We start from the raw sequence: 23103 nt of genomic DNA on the forward strand, positions 1-23103 counted from the left end.
AATTCAATTTTGAATGGCAATTAGGCAGTCAGAGATGAGGGAAGGAGAAGAGGGGGCTACAGTGCATTTACCATAATAGAAATGAAGGGGATGACTTAAAAAATGGATATAAAATCACATGTAAATTCTAAAATTATAATCTGTGGTTCAGAGCTCCCTGGGCCACTTGTGGATACAGAATAAATGCCCAGGGGCAGGTAAGTGTCCCAGAGTCAATTTTAGAAGAGTTCCAAAGTAGGTTCAAATTTCCATAGGAATTAATGCAAAGAGCAGGGTCTTCAGCCTTTTATGGAACACAAAGACTCTGTTCTGTGCAGAGATTGGCTGGAAGCGAGTTCCATTCCTTAGCTGCGTGCACAGGGAACGAGCGACCCCTGCCTCCTGTTCGTTTGACTCTGGGAAGATCAGTCTGAAATGTCCTGCATATCTGATTAAACATGAAGGTTGTTGCAGCTTTATGCACTCTTTCAGATAATGTGGGGCCAGACCAAAGACAAACTTGTGTACTAAAGGGTTCAATTTGAACGTAATTCTGGCTGGAATAGAAAGCCAGTGGAGATCTTTCCTGTGACTTGAAATATGTTCTCTATTAGGGACATTCCTTACGATCCGAACAGCATCATTTTGTAGAACCTGAAGTTTATGCAAGTACTTTTTGCTGGCATCACAAAGAAGAGTATTACAGTAATCCAGTCTAGGCAGGATTACTGCTCTTACAAGAGTTTCACAATTCTTATGGGAAAAAGGCCTTACAAGCCTCAACAGCCTCCAAAGAGGGGATACCATCCTCAAAATATAGAACTTCTCCAAAACAAAGTTTATGGTTCTGGGTTTCTCTCTGCCACCCACACAATATTCAAGTTATTTTCCCCCAAAATATTCTTGGTCCAACTGGGTTCAGGCAGATGGAGTGCTGTGTTCAGACTGGTTGCTTCATATGTGGCCAGTGGATAGTTAACATCCTTGAGATAGACCAGGCACTCCTGCTGCAGGCCACGTTTTGTTTCAATAGTGTCCACAGCATCCCCAAGGGGTAAGGTATGCCAGGAGAGTCTCTAGAGAGCAAGGTCGGTGCTAGTGTTGCCCTGGCCCCAGGGCCTAATTCTGTCACTCAGCCCCTGCTTACTTTAATTTTCTGTCGCACCAACATGCACTTGTTACTGGGTGACTGTCTCTAGGTCTGACTTCTGACACTCGGGCTATGAGTTTGTTCCTACCTGCATTCAGACATTAGTTTGATTACTGTGGCCTCACTGGCTGTTGCTGGCTCTATGCCTACAGGGCCCTCTCCAGTCTCTACTACTGCTCCTTTCAACTTCTTCCTTCCTTCAACAACTTCTTCTCTCTGTAATGTTGCCCCCTGCCACAATCTCCCCTAATCTCTCCTTCTTAATCCTCTTCTCCAACCATTGTCTTCCTTTCCTACTTGATTTTCTCCTCGACAACCTCTTCCCCTTCCACTCTTTTCACCGCCTTTGCCTTTCACTCTTCCCACATCCTCCTGCACCTTAGACTCTCCAACTCCTCATCCTAAACCTCAAATTGTCTTTCCCTACTTCTGGACCTTCAACTCTCTCTCTACCTCATGCACCCTCAGCACACTCCATCTACTCCTGCTGCACCATCAGTAATGTAGAGGAGCATATGAATGTTTTCTTTCCATTTTCCACCCCCTCAATGCCGTCATATTGGAACAATCGAAGAAAAACTGTAGACGGGACCCCCTGCATCGTTCCTATACTGTATCGGGTCTATGAGCGATGTTATGCACTCAGCCATACAGAATGTACCCTCGCACTGAAAGCGTCGAAGGATGTCGCATGGAAGAAAGCTACATGGAAGGATGTTGCTTGCTAAGATGTCAGAATGCATCAATGAATATTATGGGCAGACGTTAAAGGGAAATCTGACGAGGACAAAGTGATGTCATGAAGATATATGAACCTATGTTGAAACAATATGAAAATATTAAGTGACAATGTAACTAAAGCACTGTGAGTAACATGAACATAAAGCTAAAGTAACCATGCATTTAAAAATGAAGTAACTTACTGACCAATAACTGTAAATATGCTGTAACGCAAGGTAGAAGGGCAACATATAGAAGCTTGCTATAGAGGAATATATAACGTGGCATGGACGGCCATATTAGGAAAATGGACGACCGGTCACATTGAATTTAACCAGGCTACCTCAGACAGGCTGAAGCTGTCAGAATTAGGAGACGTGGAAAAACAGCCCAGTGAGCAGACCCGAAGACGAGTCAAGGTTGGCCCAGAGCGAAGATGCTATTTTGGGGGATAAGCGCAAAACACAAAGGGAGTACATGGATAAACTCTGAATGTGGGACATTCTTTATAGCTCGAACAAGACTAAAATCTGTGAGAGCCAAACTGCTGCTCAATTAAGTGCATACAATTCATATGAGAGAGTGAGCAAGAGGAGCATCAGCATCTTGCATTATTAAATCAAATGGCAATAAATGAAAGGCTGAAATTAACAAATTTGTGGTCTCTTCACATGTGACTTAGAAGTTGAAAACAAAGGCGTTTCGTTAGAGCCTTAATTAAGATAGTGATGTGTACACACCCCCTTGAATGTTCCGGGACAGTGAGCAGGCACAAGGTCAACTACAAACTGAACACTTTGGCCAATAGCCTGCCAATGACAGATGATGGACTAATTGGGAAAATGGCGAGTAGTCTAATGGGATTCAAACACCTAGGTTTCATTTCACGTACGTGCTGCTTAGGAGCCAAAAGTCCAAGGTTGGGATAATATGCCAACCAATCGGTGTGGTTGGGGACAACATAACAAACAATATTGCAGGAGCCAATCCACTGATGTTTTGTCCGCTTTAATCAGTACTATGTGTTTAGAGGTAGTCCAAGGCATGCCCTACAGACAAGCGGTAGCCAATGAAGCGCTCATTCTTATATTTTCTATAAGTAGATGGGTTCCCTTCACCAATCCCTTCCTGTGATAGGTTTTGTGTTTTGCCACTTAGAATGATGTCATAGATGAAGCATATTGAGGTATAAGACCTCCATGTAATCAAACTTGCTTGTGAGTGTGCAAGCATCAGTCTGTCTGCCAGTTGACCCTGCTTTATTAAACTTAGAATAAAGTAGTACTTTGCCATACTCGTTGACTCTGTCTGATTATTTGGTGTAAGATCTATTATTGTAATTCCATCTAGCACAAAAGACGCTTCAAGGTGCTAGAGCACAGTATCTCCTCCTTGTCCTGCTCCTTCAGCAGTTCCTCCTTGCACAACTTCAGCGTACTCTTCTGCTTCAAACACCCACACTTCCTCATGTTTCTACTGGTATTTTCGAGGGATTGCTCTTGCCCCCTGGGCCAGGCTATGTTCTGTTTCCTGCACACATGTATAATATGGAATCTGAGCGTGGATTGTTTATGCAGCAAGAAATCGGGTGATTTCAATTTGCATGCTATCATACATTTCATCCACCAGCCCAAGCGTGTAATAGGCCAGTTTGCCATTTTGGATTTGCTACACATACGCATGCATAGCAGAATGCGCATCTGGCACTTGTGTCTTAAGTGGTGCAAGCAGGGTCTTACAGGAGCACTAATACTTTGCAGACCCAGGTTTGTTCCTTCTTGCGGGTCCACCGATCTCCCTCACGTATTAACTGGTTCAATGCACCAGCAGTTCGCAATTCCTCATCTCACAGGTCTGCCTGACTTCTTCATGGGTTGATTGAGGGGGTTGGCATCTGTAGTAGGCCTCAGGTTGTAGACCTCTCTTCTGGGCACCTGGTGTTTGTGGGGGTAGGGTGCATGGAGTTTTCACCACACCTCGCCAGGGCCACACATCATGGAGTGGGTGGTGGGACCAAGGCTCCTGAGCAACCTCTCACACACAGACATACACCCTCAGGACCAGAGAGGGAACATCACAGTGCTCGACTATCCATGAACCTTGAGCCAAAATGTTAAGCATGTACCACAATCTTAAGGGTATAAAACCTTCTCCCCCATAGGTCTCTTTGGGGAGTTTGTGCTGTAGTTTTAAGCACTCGCTGTACATATTATCTGTAGAGGAGAAAATGTGCAGTACGTGCCACGCGTATTGTGTGGCACAGTGCCACCGTCCATAACCTGGAAGCAACCTTTGATTCACAAAACAGGGCGGAAATCCCTCCCATAATGAGCATGCGACCAATCAAAGTAATGGTGCCAACCCCTCCCTGGAGGGTTTTGGACAGGGAGGGGAGATCAAATGTGTTTCTTTTTACAGCTCCTTCTTCAAAAGTAATTGGAAAATAATTACTGGCAGTTCTAAATACATGGGATCTCAGCAACAGTCACTCAAACTACTGAGCTACCTTCGTGTAAGGACTTCTTACTCAACATTCAAAGAATTAACAATAGTATGCTTAACCCTTGTTCTCCAGCATGGGGTCTGGCATGGATTCACATGCTCATTCCCCGTCGTCAGGCTGGGAATCCTCGGTAAAGAAAAAACCAGTATCAGTTTCGTTTCTGATCTGTCTTTCGTAGTAATAACCAATCACTGGTCTCTGCGTCATACTGACCACAGCCAATGACTGCCCACTACCTAAGCACCGCCTCTGGCAGCCATCTTCAGATTTTTACCGCACGTTCATGTGTTGGGATCCTCGTGCTATTGCTCTCGAGCGTTAGTGCTATTTTTTCGCGCTTTTTCACAAAAACTTCGATTCTTTCGGTCAAAAGAGCCTCAAGCTCCACCGATCCTACATCCGATCAACGGGGACCCGTGTCGGATTCATCTGTGCCCCTCAAGGGTGAAGATTTCGTCGAGCTACACTTCGGAGGACTCCAGAAGCTTCTCAGGCCCGGTCTCGGAGATGGCCCAGGAGAAGGGAAGCTCGACGCCCGGAAAGCTGTTCAGGGCCTGCCCTGGATGCCAGCTGCAGAACGTCTTCAAGGAGGACGAACACTCTTTCTGCCTTTACTGCCTTCATGGGGACAAGACGCACGTGGAGAAGGACTGTGCGTTTTGCGGCAACATGTCGGAACGAACCATGAAGGACCGCCATCAACGTCTCGCCAGCTGGCTGGAGGGTAAGAGCCCGTCTGGCGAGAAGAAGAAGAAATCTGAGCGGTCTTCTAAGACCTTTGAGGGCGCCCCGGCGACGGGGGCCCAACATAAGGCCAAGCACCGCGAGTCCGCTGGCACCGGGAGCGCCGAACGGTCGGGCTCTACGGGCGCCAGGCAGGGCGCACCCTCCCCGGCACCATCAACCACGAGCCAACGCTCTGGGTCGGGTAAGAGGAAGGCCGAGCACCCGGCGAAGCTCCTGGAGAGACCCCGGTCGAGCTCTAAGGCAGAGGAGGAGCGTGGCAGTGCCCCCTCCCTCAAGGATAAGGCGGTGAGCGCACCTAGGGTGGTGAAGGCCTTGATCCATTCGACCAAGCCCTCTATCGAAACGGTCGCGGCGGCCCTGGCCCAGCCTGTGGAGGCTGCACCAGTGGTGGCGGCCTCGGGGCCCAGAATCTCCCTGCCTCCTCGGAGGGAGTCTTCTTTCGTGCCCATCGATAGGACCCCCGTGAAACCCTCCGTGGGGAAGAAGGGGGGGCAGGGCGTCGTCGGAGATTCGGCCTCAACCTCAGAAGAGGAACTGATCGAGGTCTTAAGCCACGGCCTAGGCGTGGAACAAGACCAGCCCGTCGGAATGGGCCCCGACGCAGGTGACGACGACGACATCGTCGAGGATACCGACGGGGCCCCTGCTCGCCCGTCGGATTCCCCTCTGCCAGCGCCGCAGGACAACTCAGCGGCCATTTTGTTGGCTATACAGTCCTTATGCTCCGAGATAAGGACGAGACTACCGTTACCGACGGAGGAACCTCTCCCGTCGGGGGATCCAGAACCGGGACCTTCTGGTGTTCCCCCTACCAAGAAAAGAAGGATCCATCCACCGCCTCCTTTTCAACCATCGCGCCCCATCCAGCCCTCCTCCCCGTCCACCCGAGGGGATGATACGGGGACTGACACGGCAGCGACGGGTACGGACGACGAGGCATACGACGAGGATTTTCCGTCGTCGCCTCCCCCCAGGGCTTCTCCGCCCGACGAGATTGGATCGTTCCACTCAATGATCGCCAGGGCATCCGAGCTTTTCCAACTCTGCCCTGAGGAGAAGAAAAAGGAAGGCTTCCTTTACCAACGGCGCGAGACCAAGAGGAAGACGGTCCTCGCAGTGCCTCTGTTGGACGACATTTGGGATGAGGGCCTTTCCCTCCTCAAGAACCCTTCCACGACGCCAGCGAAAAGAGACCGGTACGAGAAAAAGTACCGGGTCCCGGACTCGGCCCCCCTATGCCTCCGGGCGCAGCCTACCCCGGACTCCGTCGTCTCCGCGGCAGCCAGGAAGAAAGCGGGGGGGGGTGCGGCCTCCACGTCGACTTCCCCGCCGGACGGCGAGGGAAAGAAATTGGATGCCATGGGACGCAGAGTCATCTCGTCGGCGGCGACGACGATTAAAGCGGCCAACGCCTTGGCTATCGTGGCCCGCTACGACAGGGAACTCTGGTACAAGATAGCTCCCCTGCTGGATTTTCTGCCGGACGACAAGAGGGCGGAGGCCCTTGAGATCCTGCAGGAAGGTGAGGTGGCCTCGGACCACGCCATCACCGTGGCGACGGACATCGCCGACACTGGGTTCCGCCAGATGGGCAACGGCGTTTGCCTTCGACGGCGCGGATGGCTCAAGGCTACGGACTTTCGGCAGGACGTCCAGAACAGGGTCCTGGACATGCCCTTCGACGGGAACAACCTGTTTGGGAAGACAGTGGACGATTCCCTTCAGGCCATCAAGGCGGATACGGAGACGGCCCGGGCCCTTGGAGTGCTGCAGCAACGGCGGACGCCCTTTCGGAGCGGCGGAGGCAAGGGCGCCTCCAAAGGTTCCGGCGGCGGTTTCGCTTCCTACCGTCAAGCGGCCCGCTCGTCGTCGCAAGAGGCCTACAGAGGACGAGGCAAGTCTGGCGGCCCCCGCCGTCGTCGCCAAGGGGGCCAAGGCGGCAAGGCCGCGTCCAAGCAGGATTGAACCGGCCGTGGGGTCGGGCCCCCACCGAAGCACCCCGGTGGGAGGCCGGCTGGCGGGCTTCGTCAGCGTGTGGGAGTCCATCTCCACCGACCGTTGGGTGCTGGACGCCCTGGCCCGGGGCCACGCGCTCGAGTTTCAAAGAAGGTGCCCGCGCGTCCCCCCCGTGGCCAGGAAAGAACTTCACGTCCCTCAACTTCTCCTGGAGGTGAAGGCGATGCTCAGGAAGGGCGCCATCGAACTCGTCCCAAAGAGGCTTCGGGGCTCCGGAGTCTACTCGCGTTACTTCCTCGTGAAGAAGAAGACGGGAGGATGGCGCCCCATCCTGGACCTGCGACGCCTGAACAAATTCATCAAGGCGCAGAAGTTCCGGATGGTCACCCTCCAGCACGTCCTGGGTCAGCTGGAGGAAGGAGACTTCCTATCGTCGTTGGATTTGGAGGATGCCTACTTCCACATTCCCATCCTAAAGGGACACCGAAAATTCCTCAGATTCGTGGTCCAAGGGCGTCATTACCAGTTCAAAGCCCTTCCCTTCGGACTGCGGTCGGCACCCAGGGTTTTCACCAAGTGCCTCGCACCGGTGGCGGCGCAGCTGCGCCGCGAGGGGATTCACGTCTACCCCTACCTGGACGACTGGCTCATCCGCGCCAAGACGAGGGAGCTCGCCGTGGTCCACACGGCAAGGACCGTCCAACTCCTCACGGACCTGGGATTCTCCGTGAACTACGCCAAATCCCACCTGGTGCCCGCGCAGGTCGCACTGTTTCTGGGAGCGAGGCTCGACACAGTGTCCCTTCTGGCCTCCCCGTCGGAGGAGAGGACCAGGACCATCTTGGGCAAGGTGCAACGGATGTTGGTGGCCGACGCGGCCAAGGTGAGGTCCATCAAGTCCCTCCTCGGGATGATGTCTTCCTGCATCTACCTCATTCCCATGTGCAGGCTCCGGATGCGCCCGTTGCAAGAGTTCCTGGATGCGCGCTGGATCCAGACGACGGGCAGCTTCGAGGAAAGGATCAAACTCGACGAGAGTTTCCGACGAGCGATACGGTGGTGGGGCACCCGCGCGCATCTGACGGCGGGCATGGACTTCCAGACCCCAGCCCACCAGGTGACTGTGACCACGGATGCCTCCCTAGAAGGGTGGGGAGCGCACACCGAAAATCTGCACGCAAGGGGACTCTGGCTCCCGACGGAGAAGTCCCTGCATATCAACGTCCTGGAGCTCCGTGCAGTGTTTTGGGCCCTCAGGTCCTTCCTTCCGTCCCTCAAGGGCAAGGTGGTGAGGATCTTCACCGACAACACCACCACCATGTTTTACATCAGGAAACAGGGCGGAACCAGGTCCCCAGCGCTGTCCAAGGAGGCGCAGGACCTGTGGCATTGGGCCGTCGCCCAAGGGATTCTTCTGGTGCCGTTTCATCTGGCAGGGATAAAAAACACCATCGCCGACTCACTCAGCAGGGAGCTGCGCTCGTGCCACGAGTGGGAACTACGGCAGGATCTGGTGGATCGCCTCTTCCGACGGTGGGGCACACCCCAGATCGACCTGTTCGCGACGGCGACGAACACCAAGTGCCGGAGGTTCGCCAGCAGGTTTCCCCAGACGAGGAGCATGGGCGATGCTTTCTCGTTCCCCTGGGAGGGCCTGTTCCTCTACGCGTTCCCTCCCTTGCCTCTGCTAATCCGGCTCGTCAACCAGCTCAAGAGGTCACGGTGCAGGATGATCCTCGTCGCACCTGCGTGGCCGAGGCAGATATGGTTCCCGGACCTTCTGGACTTGTCGGCGTCCCCGCCAATCAAGCTGCCGGCGGACGCGGATCTACTCTCCAGGGAAGGAGGCGCCATCCTCCACCACGACCCGAAGTCGCTGAACTTGCAGGCCTGGCTCCTGCAGCGCTAGAGTTTGGAGGATACGACATACCGGCCGACTGCAGAGAGGTTCTTGCAAAGGCCAGGGCGTCCTCGACTCTTAAATGCTACGGACACAAATGGAAGAGGTTCTCTGTCTGGTGCCACGCACAGAAGATTAACCCTCTACGGATTACGGCTCCCCAAGTGCTGCCGTACCTGCTGACGCTGGCCAAAGCTGGTCTGGCACACGCGTCCATCAAGATTCATCTTGCTGCGATCTCCCGATACACCAGAACCACGGGCAGGACGTCCTTGTGGTCTCATCGTCTGGTGAAAGAGTTCATGAAGGGACTGTTCAGATCGTTCCCGCCGGTGAAGGCTCCGGCCCCGGCGTGGGAGCTCAACGTGGTACTGACCAAACTCATGGGACCTCCGTTCGAGCCTCTGCACTCGGCCCCGTTGAAGTTTCTATCGTGGAAAACAGCTTTTCTCGTGGCCATCACCTCCGCACGACGAGTGGGAGAGATCCAGGCCCTTTCCTGCAAGGCACCGTACTTGACTTTCCACGACACGAGGGTAGTGCTCAGGACGCACCCCTCCTTCATGCCCAAGGTACCGTCGGACTTTCATCTCAACGAACCCTTGGTGTTACCTGTGTTCTTCCCGTCGCCTTCGTCGCCGGCTGAGAGGACTTTGCACTCGCTGGATGTAGCTAGAGCGCTGAAGTTCTACGTGGACCGCACGAAAGGTTTTCGGAAGACGTCACAACTCTTTGTGAACTTTGGACCTGTCAATCAGGGGAAGGCTCTCTCGAAGGCTTCCATCTCCAGATGGCTCTCCGGCTGTATCATGTACTGTCACCGGTTGGCAAACCGACCGCTGCCTGGCCGTCCGAGAGCCCATTCCACCAGAGCGATCGCAGCTACCACGGCGTTCCTATCTGGTGTGCCCCTGCTGGACATATGCAGGGCTGCTACGTGGAGGTCGACGCACACCTTCACGAAATTCTACTGAGTCGACCGGGATTCCAGGGAGGAGTCCAGGGTCGGCCAAGCAGTGCTGCGCAACCTGTTCGCCTGAGGTGAGCCTGGTGAGGAGGTAAGATGCTTAATGTTGAGTTGATGTGATGCTTAATGTTGAGCCTTTGCCACCTCCCGTGGTTGTGCATGTGTGTACTGCTATGTATTCTTTATTCATGAGCATGTGAATCCATGCCAGACCCCATGCTGGAGAAGGAACAAGTTACTTACCTGTAACTGTTGTTCTCCAGCATGGGTCTGGCATGGATTCACATGCGAACCCTCCCGCCTACCCCTCTGCGGCTCTTCACTTGGTCATACTGCCACTTCACGTGCTTCCAAATCTGAAGATGGCTGCCAGAGGCGGTGCTTAGGTAGAGGGCAGTCATTGGCTGTGGTCAGTATGACGCAGAGACCAGTGATTGGTTATTACTACGAAAGACAGATCAGAAACGAAACTGATACTGGTTTTTTCTTTACCGAGGATTCCCAGCCTGACGACGGGGAATGAGCATGTGAATCCATGCCAGACCCATGCTGGAGAACAACAGTTACAGGTAAGTAACTTGTTCCATACTGGTCAATATCGCTTCAATACCAACACTAGAGTTCCTTTAAATAACCTAAGTCAATGGTGGTTTCCCATCTCCAACATCTGCACTGTGCACTCTGTTAGGTTATACAGTCTGAAAATGTAAACAGCTTTGTGGTGCATAGTGAGATTCCTGACCCCTTTCCTAAACAATAGTGGGCAGTTCGCCTTCACTCCTATGTTATGATCTTGAAGGGTTCAAGAATCGGGGCAGACGGATATCCTTGAGATGCTCCAATCGCAGCTGGGGAAACTCTGCATTCTCATGTTGGCTGCTCTGAAAAATGACACAATATACAATTCACATCAAATAACCAACAAACGGTGAAATTAGTGGAGACAAACCTGCATTCTACACACTGTGACTAGTCACCAGAATGTTTCTATCAAACAAGCTTCTCCAATTTTCAGGATGGGATTGCATGATCAGGGTGTCTCCCAGAGGAAACCTGGAGGTTTCAACACAGTATCAGCAGGCCGATGCACTCTGCCATGCACCTAGACTCCCGTTTAGTCACTGTACCCATGATAACGGAAAGCCCATTGCATTCAAACGTTCCCCCAATCATATTTATTTATGAAATAATCTGCTGATGTTTTCTGTTCTTTTGACATACCATACCTATGCACTCGCATCTTGAGACTGCCATGTCATTATCGATTATTTCTTCTAATGGCACCATCCAAGGGGCACGTTGCTTGTTCTGTGCTGGTGAACTGGATTTTTTGCACAACCTGTGTAGTGTTGTATGTTTTTACCTATGCTTGGGTCTATCCATTCACTTCTTACTCACCCATACTTTGCCAGATATCTGACCTCCAATTAGCGTAGCTCTTACACGCCCTATTGGGAAATCCTTTCACTTTTGCTAAGGTTTTGATATACTCCTGGGGAAGTGTGTGGTTCTGCTCAGATGTTTCAATTCCTTCTATAAGGAGGGCCATCAACCCCAAATAACACATCTTCTCTTAGAGCAGATAAATGAGACTACTGCAGAGCATACACAGTAACTCTTTGTCTCCCCAAATAAAAATGCCCCTTTGGATTTAGTACCAACTAAACAAAATTGTAAGAACATAGTCATTATACTCGTACATCCCGTCTCCTTTCCTCCATCCTTGTTGGCATCCCCCAAGATAGGGACAGTACCGGAAACCTTTGGCAGCGGAAAATTGAGCTCCCCTTTAAATTTAGTATATCGAGTGGGAAGGCCACGCCGAGGCCCCGCCCTCCAGCACCTCACCTCAGTCCCTTTTTCCACACATATGTTGTCGGACCTGGCAGCTAGGTGGAGATTTCGGTGATCCCTTCGGTGCCTCGCCTACCCAGGTGCATGTCGGCTGCAGGAGGATTCACAAGATGTGCAACCACTCGTTCCCGACCTCTGACCCCCATGCACTCTGTCTGGAGTGCCTGTGGCCTGACCACTGCTCGCACGCGTTCAGAGAAGGTCCTAAAGTTTTACCTCTTTCGGACAAAATCCTTCAGGAGGTCAGAAACGATGTCACTTTTGGGGGCTCCTTCACCAGCTCTCAGGCTTCTAAAGCTTCTATTGCCCATTCGATGGTTCAGGCCATTTCAGAGGTGTATACGGCCATGGGCAAACCAGTCCTGCGGTGAAGGCTATGGCCATGGCTGTCGCATTTCAGAGACATGCTTCTTGGGATGTCATCAGCAGGGCAGCTACTTTGTCGACTTTGTGCAAGCACTATTCCCTGGACACCAGCTCCATGCGCGATGCTGAGCTTGATCAGGCGGTTGTGCAGAGTCATTTGCCGCTTCCTAGATATGAGGCAGGTAGTCATGTCTCCACCCTATGGTCTTGTTAGGTGGAATCACCCACAAGGATGGAGGAAAGGGGAGGGACGTATAAGTAATTAGTTACTCACCATAGTCCCCTTTCCTCCATATGTCCCACCCATCTTCCCCTGCTTTTATGCCAGGGGCTAATATGTAATAAGTGTAGCCAGGTATCTAAGCATCCGATGTGTTCACAGGGACTGAAGTGAGGTGCCGGAGGGTGGTGCCTAGGCAGGGCGTTCCCACACCCGAGGCCACACACTACACTAAATGTACTGTATTTTCTACTTAGAGGGATCTAGGTATGTGTGTGGTCTCAAGCAGAGGGAACATAGCTGAGGTTTGACTGATGTGTTAAGATCTATCCCCTTTTTTGATGGCATACACAAGTTAAATGTTGATCCAGTTGCTGCCTTTGTAGAGTATATTGGGTATTAATCCCGTGGAGTCATCACTAGACCCAAGCCTGAGATCTCCCATGTGGCCAGGGGAAGGCAGTTGCTACCTCATCCTAACTCTGGGGGTGATATCAAGCGGGAAGATTACATGGGATGAGATGGCTGTCAGCAGGAAGTGGTGACTCCTTTGGTACGGATGCAGTATTTATTTTATGAGGATGAGATCCCAAAATATTTAATAATATGCTGTCATTATACAAGTCCCTCCTATGAAAATGCCCAAAGAACATGTTGTGCAACGTCATCTAATCAGAATAAGGTGTATACTTTGGGGGTTCAGGAATTAAATGCATAATCCTCTATTTGTCATGATCATTTATTAAATAGAGGTTCACAACCCAATGTTAAAACACAAAACATTTATACAAATGTTCTTAACTCTGACAATGTTAATTTCACATAGCAATCCAAAATAATTGAACATCAAACCCCCAAAACCATTAGGGACGCCAGGATCCATAATGCCCTCGTTACTCAGACGAAGAAGAGGGACCAAGAGTTTGTAAGGATCAACAATGCCCTTCACCACAATGTGTGGTCTAGTTGTCCTAGACCACGAGACCTGCGCATACATTTAAACTCAGGAATGAGTTGCAGCTAGAAGGAGAGGATGCCGAAGGAGCAGCTGAGGCAGAGGCATACCTGTACGGTGGGTTTGCCGCAGAAGCAGACCGAAGAACACCAGCTGATGCCGACAAGGCCAGTGGTGTGGCAGAGTAAGCACAGCAGGAAGCAGTATTGGAAGGAAAAACTCAGCTGAGAGGGACACTTGCTCCCAACCCGACAAACAGTGCTTCAATGTGCAGGAGGACTGTCGGAGCTCTGGGAAGAAGCTGTGCAGACCTCTGGAATTACGCGCGAGCTGAACAGAAAGAAGATGCGTCTACCGGAGCTCCTGCAAAGGAAAAGGAGAGGCCAAAGAAGACAGGTGAGTTGGCCTAAAGCTAAAGGTAAACCTGGGGTGCTCCAAATAGAACATTTAGCAGAAACCACTACTTTTGAATACCGAACAAATAAAGCACTACAAGGGCACAATTCCCCTTATATGGAACAGTGATTGGGGAAAACCTGTAACCCGCGTTGCCAAGAGCAAACGGCCAAGAGGCTATAAAGGCGCAGAAGAAGGACAACAAGGGTGCAACTACCCTTTTTTGGGGAAACCAACTTGGGGAAAGATATAACCCACATTGCCAACAGCCAAGATGCAAATAAGGACTACTAAGACAACAAGTGCGCAACTCCCCTTATCTGGGACGCCAACTTGGGGAGACCTGCAACCCACATCACCAAGAGTCAAGAGACTATAAAAAGAGGAACATTGTTTAACCCTCCCCACAAAGGATACTGGTGTGGTGAATCTCGGAACAAATATTCCCACAAAGCATAATTGTAGTTGTGGGAGTTTCCATCCTGGCAGGCGAGTAAACCATGAAAGGGACCAATAGTAGTTAGTCCTGGCAGACGAGTGGACCAGGAAAGATGATGTTGTTGTTGGCAAAGTGCTATAATGAAAAGAACTTGTTGACCGTATTTAATTTGAAGAATACGTGTGGCATTCCCAGAAGTAGTTGTTGTTTTATTTTAACAAAAGTATTCAATTTCAAGAAGAAATGTGAGATGCTGATGCTTGCTTTGATTTATGAACTTATGTTTTGAGAGAGAGACATTTTTGGTTTACCAAGAAGGATATTGGGAAATATACCCATTGCTGTGATTTGTGGAACAAGTGTTTATGAAAGAGACAATTATTTTAACAAGTGGAATGTCGTATTTGAAGAGAAGGATATTGGGGAAAGACTCCCCTTGCTGTGATTTGTGGAACAAGGGTTTATGGAAGAGACATTTACTTTAACAAGTGGACGATTGCATTTGAAGGAAAATATCTTTTGTGTTGAACTGAACAGAACTTTGTTGAATCAGAATTTCTCCAAAGGTGTTTGTGAATTGATCCAGGAAAAGGGAATCCAAACCTGGTCACAAGGAGTACTTTCAAAAACCTATATGTTTGATCTCCTATTCTATTGTGTTGAATTGAAGACAGCCAAATATTTCATGTATTATTTTGTTGTATGTATTAGTATAAGGGTCAGACTTTTGGACACTAGATCATCTTTCTTTAGTTTGCTAGGAAGGAACATCCTTATTAGGATAGGGAAAGATAGGCGTTCATCTCACCCTTTTTCTTTTTTTTTTAACTTTGTTTTTATTGTCATATTTACAAAAAAAAGTAGGGTGCGTGAGCAGTCCCTGCCAGCAATACACTGAGCAAACATAATTGACAGAATTTTTTTTTTTTTTTTTTACTCCCATCCCACCTCCCCTCCCACCCCACCCCCCCAACTTTTGCAACATAATCCCCTTCCCCCACCCCTCAACCTCCCCTCTCCCCCAGTTTTGCAACATACCAAGTCTTTAGGTTTTTGCAGGTTGCGGAAGCAGCAGTGAGAACTTTCAGACATCATTACATATACTTGTTTTACAATTTGACATCTTGGGAGTAGCGCGGTGCAGAGCAGAATGGTGGAGAGTCTCCAGTTTTAAGGCCGGCGCTAGGGTATGCTCGGGGGACATATATTGGGGTCCAACATTACAATCGCATAGAGACACATTCGTCGTGGAGGAGAACTGCTGTCCATTCCTGTGAGAACTCCGAGAGTTTATCGTTTTTCACTGCCGTAAGTTTTTCATAAGTAAATATACCCCTTAGTTTACAGAGCCACTCCTCCTTGGTTGGTGCCAAGGCACTTTTCCACTTTTGGGCCAATGCTAGCCTCCCCGCCCTCAGCATGGCCCCATCTCACCCTTTTTCATTTAATAAAATGGCAAAACATGAGAAGACGTTACTTTTGTGTCAGCCTCGCATTTCTGATCCCTCACAATATCCAGCTATTGGAAAAACTACCTCAAGCATATCCATCATAGTAGCTGTTTTGTTCTTGTGCCCAGTCACAGCATGTCTGGTGTGTATCCTAGAGGACTCAATTTGCCACCTGCACCTATTACAGACCCTCATCCACCTTTCGCAAAAATAAATACATTACACAAGGTCCCCTCTCCATGGCTGGAAATTGTTTAGGGAAAACCAGGCTAGACCCAGCAAAATGTCTACCCGAGATCCTCCCTCACATTCCCACTTAATAGCATATGGAGAAAATGTACTAATCTTACTATCAAGGCAGAATGCACACAAAAGCCAACACATGCACATCCATACTAGATTCACACACCACCACAAGATGCCCTGCTTCAATTGCCTGTTGGTTCTTGCTCCAGGAAAGTGCTTCTAGTTATCTTCATCAAGGCATTAACAACTCTAGAGTTCCATAATGCATTCTGTATCATGAACATCCCATCCACATCGCTCAGGGTAACTAACTGAAATAAACCATGCATGTATTAATATTGCACAAGTCCCACCAAATGGTGCTGATTTAACCACCTTGAAATGTTCAACTACTTTGATTCATAGATTTTGTATTCCTTGTGCAACAATGCATTCAGTTACAGCTCAGATGACCAATGTGCCTACTGCCTTCTACGTGTTGATTGCACTGCCTCCTGATACAATATATAGACAGATGGTTGTATAGTTTATTTGTGTTGCTATATGCAATTGGTCATTGGTACGTGAATTGACTTGTGATGTTCCTTCCGTAGCAAGATATGCTCAAGCACATGACCCGGTTTTCCCCAGGCACTACAGTACTCGGATGCCGCTGGGTTGTGATCTGCACTCTAAAATACCATATAAGTAAATACAGTTCAACTCTTCAGTAAATAAATTCATGAATACTTGAGGTATTTTGGTTATCAAAACCCTTGCTGAGTACCGGCATGAAAAACATTCCACAGGGTCAGTCCTTGTATAGCCTGTTGCCAAATCTTCAGATGAAGATGCCCCTCTTATTTGGCAATCAGGATTTGATCAAAATGCATGTTAAGAGGTAAAAAAGAAAAGGGAGTAATCCTTGAAGAGGGCAAGCTGAACACCTTTGCTTTGAAGACAGAAGCACACAATACACACCTTTGTCGTTTGCATTCCCTGTCGCATTTGTGCTAGCAACCAGGTCAAAGGACAAACTAAGAGGAAAGTAAATTAGTGGATTGACTTACTCAAACAAACAAACAAAAAAACAATTATGCATTTGTGCCAGAACACCAAAAGGAAAAAAGGCAGAACTGTTAGTATCTTCACATAATACATTGTAGGCAAGATAGTGAATACTCCTAGCCCCAACACAGCTTTCTCGTCCAGACTTGGTGAAAAAGTAAAAGAGAATTCAATGTATCTCTGATGGACTGATTGATTTCTTCCACAGCATGTTAATGGTTCCAGACAACTGGTTTTATTTGCTATGCGTTTCTTCTCTGTTTGTTCATAAATCTTAACAATACATTTGGCAATCTAAATTAACACTAAGATAAAAGCAGACATACAGAGTTATTAGTATAAATTATGAGTTTGTTTTAGTTTTGGTCCACTAAATACAATTTTTGGTTATCTTTTAAGGATTGGATAACAAAAGCGATAGATTTTAACAGAAATTAGGAACTTGTTGACATTCACCAATATATTGTGAGGAAGGCATGGTATCAAGCAATAGACGGACACAGTGGATACACGTTTTGAAAACCTTTATTAAAGTTTTTAAGTTGGGATGGTAGAATTCCTAACTAGTCCTAACTCTAAAATGGGAGTAATCTCGACCATTAAAGAAATAGCAAATATGTCAATGTCAGTCAGGTCAAAATATAAAGGCCTATGGTAAGAGAACCTACACGTGCCCTCCTTCTCAAAATGACAAATGTGTTAAGGGACTACAAAAGGAAAATAGTGTCTCAAAAAGAAATGTCAGAATGGCTTCAGCATCAACTCCCTTCCCCAGGTTCAACCCTGTAGGGTCTACAGTCTCTTAAAAAACAAAGGATAACTTAACTTACTGGTACAATTCAACAGTTCAATATTAGGCTTCCGTCTTGTGGTAATTCAATCGCTTCATTTAGGCTTCACCCACCTTGCCATCAATATTCAGTTCGCATTCACTTTCTTACAGTTCTGCACAGGCTTCCCTCTGCCACGCTCGAGCCTGTCTCGTTTTCACTTTATCACACTATTTGACACAGGCTTCCCTCTGCTGGGCTCAAACTGGTCTCTTTTGTGGGGGTCCACTTCCCCACATTTTATCCAAGTTATCCTTTTCACTGTCAAACTTTCGAAACTGCAAGAAATGTACATGGACCTCTGCATGACCACTCTGACCTCTTTCAACAATTCTTCAATTGACGATCAATACTCATCTTGTGGCACCAATACTTCTTGGTACTTGTGGGTCTCACTCTTTTTAGTCTGCCCTCTTGGCTTTTTCAAAATTCATATGCAACACCAATACCTCTTATTTCTTTTCCACCAGTGCCTCCTGGTACTTGTTCTTATTCTCTTTAACTTGCCCTCTTGGCCTTTTCCAAAGTTCTTATATTTTGCCATCTTGACATATTCAAAGTTCATATATTTCAATTTCCTTTTATTCAACTTTCTTTCTTTATCGCAGTTACTTTCTTACCTTTGATCTCTGCTGTAATATCTTTCAAAACTCATAACATTTCAAAGAGACTTTCGAATGTGTGACTTCACCTTGCAGGACCACTCTGTTACTTTGTATCCTTTCAACAATTGTTCTCTTCATTCTTGTTTTATCGGCACATGCGTAAGCTTCAACTTTCAAATTAGTCACTTTCCCTTTAACATCAACCAGACTTTTGTTCCCTTCGATAACCCGCTGGTCGTGTTAATTGGATTGCTTTCATCTTTTCCTGCAGCTCGACAGAGTTACCAACGCCTCCTCTACTCCTCCCCAACTCTGCCGTTCACCCAGGAGGGTCGCAGGCCTGTTTCTGACAACTTGAAGGTTTCTTTCCTTCACTCACTCGGCTTTGCTCTTAGAATGCCCACGGCTTCCCGAAAACATGGAAATCTCGCCTGCTTTCTCTTGATCCTCTCAACTGCCAAACAGCCCGTTGGCCTTCCAACTTCCAAAGCCTGGTTCGCATCAGCCTTGGAAGAGCTATTCAGTCTCGTTCGTACCCAGCCTTGCTCAGTGTGCTTGTGTGCACCACCTTTTATCTTCACAGGGAATGTTAATAAGTGGCAGGTGTACATTGTTAGTGCTACGTGCCTGACTCTGCCTGGCATCATTACCAGGACGGGGCCAATGCAAGTCAGATGAGGTAATATGTTTGGCCTCATTCGTCATCTTCCTCAGCGCAGTACTGTTAAGATAAAGTGGGGGGGAATTATAGTTCCCATAAAATAGTTGTAGTCTCCCATAAAATAAGCAGGGTTAGGGGTTCGATTGGTTGTGGAAAAAGGGGAATGCCAGGTCTCACCATTGGGTGCTTCTTCCCCACTCCCGGGGAGTCCCTACCTGTGTGATCTTCCCTTGCTTGTCCACCCCTAGGGTCGAGATCCAAAAGTGATGGCCTTTCCCTGACCACCCAAGTACGGTATCCCCAGGGATTAAGTTGCGAAACACCCTCTGGGTTTTCACAGTATGAATAATAGAGAGTGACAGGCCAGGTTCTATGCATCGAAACAAGAACTCATCTCTGTAATGTGACTAAGTAGAGAAAATCTAATCTGGTTTTGGAAGGGTTATTTATTCGCAGAAAATTATAATCTTCACCTTTTGTACAGATTTTAAATGGCAAAATGTTTCAATGACGTGCACATCTCTTATTAAGTTGTAGTAACCAAAGACTATTATACCCTTTTTTGTTTCTCTCATTAATGTTATATTTGCCTTCCATTAGGTTGTGACCAACATTCTGTGGGTCAATCCATCAACAAATTTGCCAGTTCCTGTGTGGGTCATAATTCTAGCTGTTCTCTCTGGCTTGCTGTTGTTGTCGCTGCTGGTCTTTGTGATGTACAAGGTAAGTTATGTTACTTAACCACATATATCAAATCAAGATGAGAGATTGTTTTAACTCCATTGTGGCATGGTTCATCATGTTTGACCGGCAGGCCATAGCGCATGAACTTTGAAAAGTAAGACTATTTCTTGATAAATGTTTTCTTAAGACCCCTACACCGCACGCAGGCTGCTGCAGAGCATCTCAATTGAAAGCGTTGGTCGAGAGAAGTAGGCATACAGATAATTGGTCAAGAAAGGACACTGGCAGTATTGACAAGTGTAAAGTAAGTGCCCAGCTTGTCTTGGGAATGTCGCTTTTTTCGGGTTCCAGAAGCATGAAGGCCTGGTGGCTTCATTCTTTGTTTTTGGGTTCCCACTTGAAGTTTCTGCATCAGTAATGAACACATCCTATTCATTCCGCTGACTGGAGAGTTGCTGGAAACATCCCTCAGTACTGCTTCCGGTTAAAGGCACGTCTAGTGGCATTGCCCTCTGCAGCAGATCAGTTTGTGGGTGGGCTTTCAGTATAATACCTACTTGCTCAGGTATGTAGCACCACAAGGGCAGATCGCCTTAAGAATCATGCATAAAAGCTTGTTAATGATCCTTTGCTACATTCTGGCGCAAAGGAGGATCTGAAGTGTGGGAGCGATGTGGTATTTTCGTTTTAGTCCTAGCACCACTATGGCCAGTCAATTTTAAACAATTTGTATGACCTTTCTGCGGGCAGCCAGTAAAGATGCTTTTGCAATAACCTAGATGGATAGTATGTGGCTTGCTTTAGGTGCACTGTGTGGTTGTTGCGCAGTGTGGTAACAATGAATAAGCATGTGAAACTGAAGGTCAGCTCTCTGCCTCACAATGTTTACTTTTACAATCAACAAGAGAACTGGAATGAAAAGGACCCCAAAATGATGCTGATATAGGAGTTCCTAGAGAAGAGGGCCCATGAAACGATAGCTGCTTGATCTTTATAAATCTGAGCAGTGTCCAGCTAATAGGTTCCAGTTAACATCTCATTAGTAGATATGCCACATAAAATGTGCAGAACCATGTACGCCTCTACAGAGAGCACTTCCATTTTCTCTTAAACTTAGTCCTTGTTCCTGGTACTGTTAGAGGACATGTTAATGTTAAAGGATATTTGTACCGTGCACTATCACCACCGGAGTGGTCCCCTGGTGCACTGAAAGAGGGAGAGGGGGGTGGGTTAGTGGGAATGAGCTGGAAAAGTGCTAGATAGCAGTGATGTGCTGTTGGCAGCCTCAGCCTGGTGGGTCCGTTGGCTGGGCTTGGGGTGTTATACGGTCGATAGTCGCTGTGTGCTGTTGTGCAAGTCTGTGCGGTTTGTTTTGTTGTTACAGTGTAGTGAAGTTTGTGCCGTTTGCTGCGTTTTGGCTTGTGGTTGTGTTTGGTTAGAGTTTGAGAGGAGCATGCAGAGGGATGAAATTGTTAGTGGATTGGTTAGTTGGCATTGCTGTCCTTGCAATTATGTCTAGGTGTGATGCCTGCTAACATTCACTATTACGTCGGAGTGTGGCGCTTGCCAATTTTCAATATTCTGTCTAGATGTGAGACAGGCTAGTGATCACGAGCACTAAGTGACGCAAGCGAAGGCTAAGAATTTCATCTAGGTGTGGTACATGCTAACATTCATAATCCTGCCTAGATGTGACGCAAGCGAAGGCTATGAATTTAATCTAGGTGTGGCACATGCTAACATTCATAATCCTGTCTAGATGTGACGCAAGCAAAGGCTAAGAATTTCATCTAGGTGTGGCACATGCTAACATTCCTAATCCTGTCTAGATGTGACGCAAGCTAAGGCTAAGAATTTCGTACAATCGAACCATGCATAATGCAGGTGCACTGATTTCAAAACTCTGCAACAGGAAAAAAAGAAAATACAGTGGCACAAATCTTTCAATTTTACTCCACTTATGATTAATAAAAAATGTATATACTCTCCAGTTGTATCTACAGAATTCCCTTTTCTGATGCTTTTGTTCTAGCCTCTTCATTAAAACATTGGGCCCCATTACAGGATTAAAGCTGCTAAATTGATACTCAAATAACGTAACATTACTACTCCAGTCTCATGGCGTTACTACGGGATTATGAGTGATGGCAATATGGTGTAAATCTCCATATTTGGAGGTTTGGGACTCAATGGGGATTTTCACAGCTTTACCATGAGCACTAATTCTGCTGTGGTGAACCACCTGATTTTTTTATGTTAATATAATATGTAAGTGGTTTTATGGAGAGCACGTCTGCCAATAATGTCATCGCTGCACGTGGCTCTGTAAGAGAAAAGTGGTTGGGGAAATAGTGATAGTGGTACAGAGAGAAGGGCAGGTGTTTAAAAGTGTTTGTGTTGAGTTCAGGCCAGAATCGCCCATTACCTGTGTGCCAATGTGGGTTCTAAGGTTTTCGGGATGAGGTTTGATACAATGCGAGTATTGACGATAAAGGCTATCCCAACGTTTTGCAGAACAGCACTAAATGTGAACATTTTTCTAGAGGTAAATTCCCCACTTCAATGCCAAACTTAGAGGTTCACGTTGCAGTAAAAGTGTTAGTAATTCCGTTCTCACCAGAAAAAGGTGGCGGTGTGGAATTAAAACCGAAGACACTGAATGAGGCCCATTGACTTTCTACATCGAATCGCAAACCGGCCACAAGGACATTGGTGCTATGGGCGTTGGCTATCCAAAACTGCCACTGGTTAGCCCTCACGCAAATTAGTGAGGGTTTTATTGGTAAAAATCCATATGTTTTCACTCATTTAGCAGTATTACTTGCATTTTGACAGGAATATATTAACGAAAGCCCATTAGGATAAAGCCTGAATGCTGTTTGACGAGGCACGTTTAATATCGCCCCACGAGACCAGAAGACAGTGTCTTACTTCGCCCCTGCTACTCCCCAGCTGATTTCAAGTTTGCATTTGTGCTTGTTTGTCTGTGCTTGCCTTTCACCTACAACTGGCAGGTGAACTTTGCGTTAACTGTTGAAAAGGTATAATTTGTACTATTTAAACAGGAGCAAGCCAGAGGCACTCAAATTTGCGCTTTGTGAGTAGCCTTGGCAACCCTGGGGGAAATAAAATTAAAGAACCTTAAAAAGATCACGAGCGGCCTCTGGAAGTAGACAGCCAATAAAGCCTGTCAGATTTCATCTAAATCTAGCAGGCCTCTGCATCTAAAAGTACCTGCGGTTATGCAAGTGAAATTGTGCATTTTATTTGTTCTCTTCGTCTCTGAAGGCAACACTGTACTTTCATAAGAATAAGCAGAGCAGGGAGGGAGAGTCGGCCTATGGGTGCCCCTCCAGCCGTTCAGGCGTACCTCCTCTGCCTGCGCTGGCGATTCCTGACAGGCTTCACTTTGCGCTAAATACACCTG

The 23103-nt window shown here is 47.8% G+C and overlaps 1 protein-coding gene across 1 annotated transcript in view; it reads left to right on the forward strand.

The window, feature by feature from the left end:
• Window positions 1-23103, forward strand: part of ITGAV (integrin subunit alpha V) — an 800372-nt gene that overhangs the window by 773486 nt on the left and 3783 nt on the right. Inside the window, exon 29 of the mRNA XM_069615781.1 lies at window positions 19593-19715. Coding sequence (XP_069471882.1) covers window positions 19593-19715 — 123 coding nt within the window. The remainder of the gene's footprint in view (window positions 1-19592; window positions 19716-23103) is intronic.

Source organism: Ambystoma mexicanum, chromosome 9 (assembly GCF_040938575.1).
Source record: "Ambystoma mexicanum isolate Mex_15411 chromosome 9, UKY_AmexF1_1, whole genome shotgun sequence".
Classification (NCBI taxonomy): Eukaryota; Metazoa; Chordata; class Amphibia; order Caudata; family Ambystomatidae; genus Ambystoma; species Ambystoma mexicanum.